We start from the raw sequence: 9,558 nt of genomic DNA, 5'->3' as shown, positions 1-9,558 counted from the left end.
AAAATGCTCAGTTTTAATTCAGACACAAGACTAGGTGAAAACATGCATATTTCATATCAGCAACATTGATATGGCATCTTTGCAAGCTTGGGTCAGTGACTTGTCTTGTGTTTCATGGCATGACAATAATTTTAACAATAAATAGACATGAAATTAACCCAAACTCATGTACAAAGTTAGGCCATATGATGCATGGATTAATTCACACATAAATGACAAAATGCCAACTTTGTATAGAATTTACAGTACTGAAATATTTCAGTATGTACCGGTGTGTACTGAAACTGCAGTAGTGAAATAATTCAGTGTGCATCGGTGTGTACTGAAATTGTAGTAATGAAATATTTCAGTGCCTACCGGTGTGTACCGAAATATTTCAGTGTCTACCACTACAACATTACAAATTTTGCCTAGGGCAGTACCGAAATATTTCAATGCCTACCGGTGTGTACCGAAATATTTCAGTGTCCACCACTACAACATTACAAATTTTGCCTAGGGCAGTTCCGAAATATTTCAGTGCCTACCGGTGTGTACCGAAATATTTCAGTGTCTACCACTACAACATTACTAATTTTTTCTAGGGTTCATATGATGCCTAGGGTTCACATACATCATAATCCATCCTCCAAATCCATGTACTCAAATGTTCATGCAATTCATTGAGATTAAAATGCCATCTAGCATTCCCTCTCTGAACTATTATGATCGGTATCACCACGATGTAAGCACGAGCATTAGAAAGATGAGGAGTGGGGAAGCTTACTCTAAACATAGCTACCGCCGCCGTTCAGACGAGGAGAGCGGCGAGGGAAGCGTGGAGAACGGCGGGGAAGCGAGGTCGCGACCATTGTCCTCCTCATCTTGCGCTTCGAAGTCTCCGGTGACTCGGTTGGAGGCTGCACAATCTGCAACGGCACCTCGTGCACGGTGGGTTCCTGATCCAGTGGATGCTCTACCCTGGATCTGAACGCCCACCACCTCCGCCTGGTCCACTCGCTGGACGAATTGGCCTGCTCCATCGCCCAGAGGAGGATCTCGATCTTTTGAATCGGTTGCACGGGCTGGGGGAAAAGCTTTGCCCTCTCCTTCTTCGTCAAATTCTTGAGAGTGGCCATTGCCGTCCAGCTCATCTGCCTTGTGTTGTCAAACCAAGAACGGATCTCCCTCAACCTGGCCAACTTGACCTGGTCGCCGCCGGCGATCTGCACGAAGTCGGTGTTCTCGCCGCCGGCCATCAGCTCGCTCTGCCGTGGAAGAGGGGGTGGGGGTGGGTGGGGGGGTTGCCTGAGTGGAGCGAAGTTGCAGCGGCAAGAAGGAGGAGATGACTGCGGTGGACATGGAGGAGAGGGAGGAGATGGCCGCCGATGAGTAATTGTGGAATGTGTAGCACCATGGCGGCGGTTATTCATTCGACGAGAGGGGCGGCGCGTGCAAATTTTACTAGGACTAAACTGCCCCTAGATTAAAACGCGTCCCCACCTTGTCACGAGTACCGGCCCCACTCGTTTTAGTACTTTCGCGTACTTTCATCGGAATACTACCTAGTACTTTGTATTTGTCTGCCGTTAGATCGACATCAACGAACGGTTCTAAAAAAGCCCAACCACTCTAAAACTTGTATAATCTATTACACCCGGATTGGTGGACACTGGACAGTGACTATGCAAAGCCTGAATGAAAGCTAAAGAAGAAAAGTAAACTCCATCGCGGTCAGCCTGGTACGCTACTCTCGTCCAGTTTTGGCCACTCTGAAAATATTCGAGTTCGTGGTAGTGCTGAAGCTGATGTCTCACCGATACGATAATTGATTTGGCAACCACTGCTACCTGGCCCTGACCCACCCCCCGGCGGCCCTTAATCAAGATGAGAAGCCTAGTCACCCGCCCCATCATCTTGCAGCAGACAACCCAATCCATTAGCTACTTACCCAGGACCAACCAGCAGCACCAATCACTACATAGATATATGTCTTCTCTTTCGAGAGTGCCGTTTTACAGTGACACAGGCGGTGCCATTCCATTTCCACCAGTAATGAGTTACCACTTTCAGTCATGTTCACATAATTCAGTTGTGTGGTAACGCATCACATCCCACAATCATCAAACAAACAAACAAACAAAAAAGATGTCAGGTCCCATTGTCCCAAAGTCGAGCTAGAAAGGGGGGAAATCCCGACGAGGCACAGTCAGAGCAGAGCTTAGCCTAACGTGGACGCCGCATCCTACCAATGCGATCGCGAGACCACACCCCACGGCGCCGGCGGCTCTGCCTCTGCAGTGTGCGCTGCAAGTGCAACCCAATCCACCACCCAGGACCCAAGAGCGGCTAAAGACGAGGCCAAACCCACCACTATTCTTGCGGATATCATATTCCTCTGCGTCCCGAGCTGCTCCCCGCGGCTCCAGATCATCATCATCATCATTGCGATTTATTCCCGCACTTTGCTTCCGGAGGCAGGCACCGCCGCCGACCCAACCACCTCTCGCGCCGTCCAGTTCACTGCACTGGTTTGCTTCTTGAGAAGCAGGAGCACTTCTAGGGGCAAGGCAACGATCGAATCTCTTCGCTGTTCGTGGTTCTGGCAGAGCTCTCTGATCGGAGCCATGAGCAGCACTCTGCTTCGGGTCTGCCCCTCCGAGCTCAAGATCCCCTGTAAGTGCCCTCAGGAACCACCCCTACTCCTGCCTAATTCAGCGGCGCCGACTGATTTTCTTCTTCTTGCTTGTTCTCCGCGGCCCGATCGAGAAGACGAGGTCAAGAGGCAGCGATCGTGCTGCATGCAGCTCATCAACAAGACCGACAAGTACGTGGCGTTCAAGGTGAATAACTGAATACCCATCCTCTGCTACTCTGTCTGCGGTGCCATTGGGTGGGAGGGTGACGGATTGACATGGTTCCGAATTCCAATCCGCAGGTGAAGACGACGAACCCGAGGAAGTACTCGGTGCGCCACACCTGCGGCATTCTGCTGCCCCGGAGCTCCTGCAGCGTCACAGGTGCGGCCTGCTTAACCGATTCATCGGCTTATCTGCCTGACTGACGCCCACCGTATCATCGTTGCTGAAGCGCTGGGATCGGTTTAGTTACGATGCAGGCTCCCAGGGACATGCAGCTGGATCACCATTGCAAGGACAAGTTCCTCGTGCAGAGCGCCGTGGCCCGGGACGGAGCCACCATGAGAGATCTTGTCCCTGAACTGGTAGGTTCATTGTGGTTCCATCTCCTGCTGGCTGATGGATGCCTCTGTTTATACGGTACATTTCTCAGGCGTAATGCGACGGTTTGTGCAGTTCACCAGGGCGCCGGGTAGGTTGATTGAGGAGTTCAAGCTGCGGGTGGTTTACATTGCTGCTAATCCTCCCTCGCCGGTGCCCGAGGAGGCAGAGGAGGAGGACGCATCCCCTCGGTCAGAGGTGACGATGGGCTATGAGGCGAAAGTTTCGTCAGCGTTTGATGCCGTGAGTGATAGCATCACTGTTCTTTTTGTGCTGCATCAAGAACAATATCATGCCTTTTCTTGTGACCATGTGTTCATTTGCTTCTCAGGCATCTAGATGCGTAGATAATTCTGGAGCTAAACTTTCATGTACCAAGGTAATTCATTTCCCAGTCAGTCAAAACACACTGCACACTGACAAATATCTGAACACATATCAAAACTCATGCAGTTCTACATATATCTGAACTCATGGCCAAAAATATCTGAACACATAGATCGAATTCATTTAATACTGTTCATTGAGTTAGTACTCAGAATCATTTTATGGATAACTAAAAAATATATCCATTGTATTATTTTGAGCTATTTCTATTGCATATTTTTTTAGGGTGCCTCTGTGGTATCGATGCTTGTTGGAGAAAAAGTATATACAAGAGAAGAAAATCAGAAAAAACATCAGCAAGATATGGTAAGACCCCATTCAGATTCCTTTTCCTACTCCTTAGATGGTGTTCAATTATGGTAATTCAAATACATACTAATCTCAGTGTAACATCCAACATCATTTTCTTAAATCATGTTACTTCTCCTTATATTCATAGTAGCACCGGCGGAGCTACTCACGGGCAAAACCGTGCCGTGGCCCGCCCAACAATTCACCAAAATACATATATATATACGTATGACCATTGCCCAGCACACATAGCCCAAACGCCAGAGTCCAATTGCCACCAATAGAGCAGCACGACTGACACATCTGTCCCCTTGCTCTGTCTACGCCTCGTCTAGTAGAGAAGTAGTACTACGACTCGTGTACTCCACTAGGGAACGGCGCCAGCCGACGGGGAGGTATAGTAGCTGGGGCAACTACAGCTAGTAGGAGCTGAGCTAGAGTCAACTCTGCCTAGTGGCGACCCATCCCGGCACCCCCCGTCTGATGTGGCTGCACTAGCGGCGACGGCGAGCCGGCCACAGGCGATCCGGCAGGTTAAAATTTCAAAAAAAGTTATGCTCTTGGTTAGCTTGGCCCGCCCAGTTTTTTGTTTGTAGCTCGGCCACTACATAGTAGTAGTATGCATGCAAATCCGGTACCATGATGGTTCCAAAATAAAAATGAAGGTAATAAATGTTAATGTTGGAATGAATATGATTTGCTCCTTAAAATATAGACAAACTCTGAAATTATGATAGAAAATTATGTGAATGCCTCAATGCAAGGAAAATATTATCATGACATAAAACATAAAAATTTATTTTGACCTCTCAACTATTAGTCATGTTTTTCTTTTGGCCCATGAAGTTTAAAACCAAATAAATTTGGCAGTTAGCTCCTAATATTGAACAAATTGTGTGCCTGGTCTCACCTGAAGCACTATGGCCAATGCGTGGACATGGTCCAGCAACCATGCGAAGCCACCATGTCCACACTGGAGTTTTTAATGGATTTTCAATAAATAATTAAAAGGAATAATTTGCTAGTGGCGGGTAGGGGCATGTTGAGATAAATATGATAGTGGGGATGACTCTCTTAGGTATGTAGGATTAAATAAAAAATCTAGGAATTTAACAAAAAGCTATAAATCCATACATATTCAAAGGAACCAGATAATTCGTGAAAATTGTTTATTCGGTATATATTGCCACAATTCCCATTTTTCTTCATAATTCTTCCTGACTTATCTCAATGTTTTAGTATTTCCGGAGTAATACTTGAGTTTCTTCTTCTTCTTATTTTTGTATTTTACAAAATCCTTTTGTTTTTGGAATGCACCCACTTTTTTTTACATATTTTAATACAAATATAGTTTCTAATATAATTTTCTTCCTCTTTTCACATGTTTTATACTCTCTCCATCCCGATTTGTAAGCCGGGCACAAATTTTTAGATCTTCAACTTGACTAGCAAATCACGTGTAACATGCCATACAAACATATATGTTAGAAAGTTCATTCGACGGAGAATCAAAAGATATATTTTTTGCGGCCAATAACATATTTTGATACTCAAATTGAAGACCTAAAAACCGTGCCCAACTTACAACCCGGATAGAGGTAGTAACAATATATATATATTTTTTGCTGATTGGGCACCGTTCCGTACGAAATCACCTTCATGCCATTCTGACTGAGTTCAGTGACCATATATGTTAGGTATTGAAAGATAAGTACCAGACTTAACCAATTGTTGTTTTTTTAATACAACTTAACCAATTGTTGAGAGATAATGAACTCTATCAATAGTTTTTTTACGGATAAAAATAAAGATGAAGCACTGACTTCACTTTTCCCAGTAGTGACAATCCAGTAAGACTTTCAAAATTATACACCTTTGATGGATGAGGTAAGCACCAGCATTTGGTGATAACTCCCTCAAGAAAAAAGAGATAAGGATTAAGGAGCAAACTAGTACTCCCTCCGTCCGGAAATACTTGTCATCAAAATGAAGGAGTAATATTTTAATAAGGTTCTCTGTGAAGCCAATTAACATGTGGGGCACCTTTGTCCATTGAAATATATAATGTTACGATTTCTAAATGATTGCCTATGCAGGTATGTTTTATTTACTGTCAGATATCTGAACATTTCATCCTGGCCTTATTTCAGGGACTGCTTAGGGAAGCAGGATCACCTCAACAGGGTTTCTCCGTAATGTTTGTGCTGTTAGTCTTCATGTCATCTGTCTTCATCGGACACTTGATGAAGCACATAAAGGTTTAGTGATGTAAGTACTGCAACACAGGCGCTAGAACTAGAAACGGATCCAATTGTTGCCAATTTTAGATAGGAGGAACATGCATCAAGTTCATGTATATATGGTTCATCAGTTGCAGAGTTGCGTCATATCGATTCGATTTTGTAGGAGTTTCGGAATTACTTGATGCTCAAAGGAATGTATCTAGCACAGAAATATATCTAGATACATTCATTTCAGCGACAACTAATTTCGGACAGAGGTAGTACTTTTCTATGTGACACACAACGTCAAGATCCATGATCGACCTTGTCTATCAGGCCAACTTCAACGCACGACCCCAAATGGTCTTGCTACATTCGTTTGGGGGTAAACGAACAGAACATGCCGTCCAACCGCCTGGCAGTTCAACACATCTTCTCAAAATAGACTTGCGCTCTGCTATATATTAATATAGCAACCACATGAAACAACTGCTGGGCCAACAACACATCAAACCCAAAAGAAAAAAAAGAAACAAATGCCAACAATGGCAGTTGGACGAAACGTGGATGACCATCCACTGCTGTGCCCTCCGGGGTCATCCCACCACACTCATAGCACTCCGAAACGCCGCGTACCAAGCAACACCTTCAAGAAGGAGTGCGCGACGACAATGTTGTTGCACGGACATGTCCTAGGGACTTCCCCGGCATGCGGAGGGAAGAGGGGAATGGGAACATCTGACGCCCTTCAGGAAGGAATGGCGGCACCCGCAGGCATCACCGCATCAGTGTCAGACAAGCCGACAAGGGTTTCTCCCAACCCCAGAACACCACTACCCAGCCGCTCCGGAGCCTTCCATCCAGCTTGCCACCCACCAGCATGCGCCACCACGGTCTTGATGCCACCCTCATCGTCTCATTGTGGTCGCCATGGCGAGGCCTGGATGACGGAAAATGGAAGCGCAAGGAAACGGGGCGGCAGCAGCAAGGCTACGCGAGAGGGAACTACCTTCATCGTCGCCTCAGGGGAGGTCACTGCCTCCAGCGCCATCACGGTAGCTGGCTGAACGAGGCAACAAGGGCACACCAGGCCTCCCGGGCCCGCAAAGCCACTGTCGCCACGCTTGATACGACCCGTTGTAATATAAATACCAAGGTCATTGATGTTTCTGCTGAAGCCTGTGTTCTCCGGAAAAATATTGCAGATACAATGGAGCACCTTCGGCCAAGTTCTACGGCCGTACACACTGATGTGTTGGAGAGCATGTGCATATGCAAAAAGGAGAGACATACTAAATTTGAGATGCCACGTGCATGCTTCAAGAGGAAATGTAGGAAAAAAATACTTTAATTATTTTAGCAAGACACGTTCAGGAGGAGGCATTAAGGAGTCCACAACTCATCTTGAGTATTTCCTTAGGATTTGCTACGTGAAGATGAAAACAAGAAGATTATTGTTTCTTTTCCTGCCGAGCAAGGAAACTATCAACGTAAGGAGCCAGTTTATCTGGGAGTTATTTAGTTTGAAGGATGTTGGCTGGGGTCCACCAACAGAAGAATAAATCAAGCCGTCGCATGCATGCACGAGAGCTAAAGTAGTTTTACTTTCCTTAAATATACCAAGTCGGTTTAGATACGCCTAGGTGTTATGTTTACGTGAGGGCTTGCTTTCCAAGTTAGGTAGGGTGTGCGGCTGCAATATAAAGCCAATCGATTGTATTTTGTGAGGTTAGGTTATATTTTATGAAATAGAAACAATGTGTTTTTAGGGTAGACACCCGTATCAAGTTTTAGAGAGATCTTTAGAAAACCTCTGTGTTGCGATTTCTCTTCGTGGAAATTGTTTTGTGCGTGAGTACCTTCATCGAGATTGGTTTTGTCGTGCTGGGCCGCAAGGTTCAAACCCTCTACTTCGTGTACATCGCGTGCGCGGGCGAGAGGTTGCTGCTATTGGTGGTGGAGTGTCGTGAAAGGTCGGGCCACAACAACGGATCAGTCCGGTCTACATCAGGTGGTATCGGAGCAACAGGTTGTTCACGACACTATGGAGAAGATGGCGAGGGCATCGTTATTCAGTAAGTTAAGCTATGGATTTCAGTTGGAGGAGGAAAGAACATCTTGAGAAGATAAAAAAGGAAAAAGAAAAAGAAAAGAAGAAGGTTGAAGCTACTGAAATTTGTATGGCCGTCGTTCAGTCCGTAGATAAAAATATTGCTGAAAAGATTAATTCGAAACCGGGGACGGTTTCGTTTCAAGGAGGAGAGGATGATACGACCCGTTGTAATATAAATACCAAAGTCGTTGATGTTTCTGCTGAAGCCTGTGTTCTCCAGAAAAACATTGCAGATACAATGGAGCACCTTCGGCCAAGTTCTACGGACGTACACACTAATGTGTTGGAGAGCATGTGCATATGCAAAAAAGAGAGACATACTAAATTTGAGATGCCATCTGCTTATGGATTAGACGTGCATGCTTCAAGAGGAAATCTAGGAAAAAAATACTTTAATTATTTTAGCAAGACACGTTCAGGAGGAGGCATTAAGGAGTCCACGACTCATCTTGAGTATTTCCTTAGGATTTGCTACGTGAAGATGAAAACAAGAAGATTATTGTTTCTTTTCCTGCCGGGCAAGGAAACTATCAACGTAAGGAGGCCGTTTATCTGGGAGTTATTTAGTTTGAAGGATGTTGGCTGGGGTCCACCAACAGAAGAATAAATCAAGCCGTCGCATGCATGCACGAGAGCTTAAGTAGTTTTACTTTCCTTAAATATACCAAGTCGGTTTAGATACGCCTAGGTGTTATGTTTACGTGAGGGTTTGCTTTCCAAGTTAGGTAGGGTGTGCGGCTGCAATATAAAGCCAATCGATTGTATTTTGTGAGGTTAGGTTATATTTTATGAAATAGACACGATGTGTTTTTAGGGTAGACACCCGTATCAAGTTTTGGAGGGATCTTTAGAAAACCTCTGTGTTGCGATTTCTCTTCGTGGAAATTGTTTTGTGCGTGAGTACCTTCGTCGAGATTGGTTTTCTCGTGCTGGGCCGCAAGGTTCAAACCCTCTACTTAGTGTACATCACGTGCGCGGGCGAGAGGTTGCTGCTATTGGTGGTGGAGTGTCGTGAAAGGTCGGGCCACAACAACGGATCGGTCCGGTCTACATCAACGCTGCAGCAAGCCGGCGACAGCGCTGCCACCGCCCAGACTCCCTATACCCCACCTCCACCTCCAGGGGCTACGTCGTCGACAAAGAAGCCGCTGGCCCGCCTCGGCCCAGACGGGGCCCAAAGGGGCCAGATCTTGGCCGAGCGGGCGCCGCCATTCCGCGGCACCGCGCAGCCGATCACCCGCACAAGCGCCAAGTCACCCCGCCGCCGCGCCGGACCATCGTCGTCTGAGAGCACCGCCCAGATCTGCTCCGCCTCGCGGAGGAGCCT

At 46.2% G+C, this 9,558-nt stretch overlaps 1 protein-coding gene across 1 annotated transcript; it reads left to right on the top strand.

The window, feature by feature from the left end:
• The first annotated feature begins 2,194 nt into the window (after positions 1 to 2,194).
• On the top strand, positions 2,195 to 6,283 carry LOC119356128 (vesicle-associated protein 1-3-like). Its single transcript, XM_037623040.1, has 8 exons — positions 2,195 to 2,655; positions 2,752 to 2,822; positions 2,918 to 2,999; positions 3,087 to 3,202; positions 3,294 to 3,461; positions 3,550 to 3,597; positions 3,831 to 3,911; positions 6,047 to 6,283. Exons 1-8 carry the CDS (start codon positions 2,607 to 2,609, stop codon positions 6,158 to 6,160), a joined length of 729 nt encoding a protein of 242 aa, XP_037478937.1. The 5' UTR covers positions 2,195 to 2,606; the 3' UTR covers positions 6,161 to 6,283.
• The last annotated feature ends 3,275 nt before the right edge of the window (positions 6,284 to 9,558 follow it).

The sequence above is a fragment of the Triticum dicoccoides genome, chromosome 2A (assembly GCF_002162155.2).
Source record: "Triticum dicoccoides isolate Atlit2015 ecotype Zavitan chromosome 2A, WEW_v2.0, whole genome shotgun sequence".
Taxonomy (NCBI): domain Eukaryota; kingdom Viridiplantae; phylum Streptophyta; class Magnoliopsida; order Poales; family Poaceae; genus Triticum; species Triticum dicoccoides.
The sequence above is the reverse complement of the archived record's forward strand: the minus strand, read 5'-3'. Positions and strand labels throughout refer to the sequence as shown.

Bases quoted from the DNA above. Each gene is read 5' to 3' on its own strand.
- LOC119356128 (XM_037623040.1), top strand. From the start codon at position 2,607: ATGAGCAGCACTCTGCTTCGGGTCTGCCCCTCCGAGCTCAAGATCCCC. The intron at 3,203-3,293 runs GTAGGTTCATTG...CGGTTTGTGCAG, and splicing joins GAGATCTTGTCCCTGAACTG to TTCACCAGGGCGCCGGGTAG. The intron at 3,912-6,046 runs GTAAGACCCCAT...GCCTTATTTCAG, and splicing joins AAAAACATCAGCAAGATATG to GGACTGCTTAGGGAAGCAGG.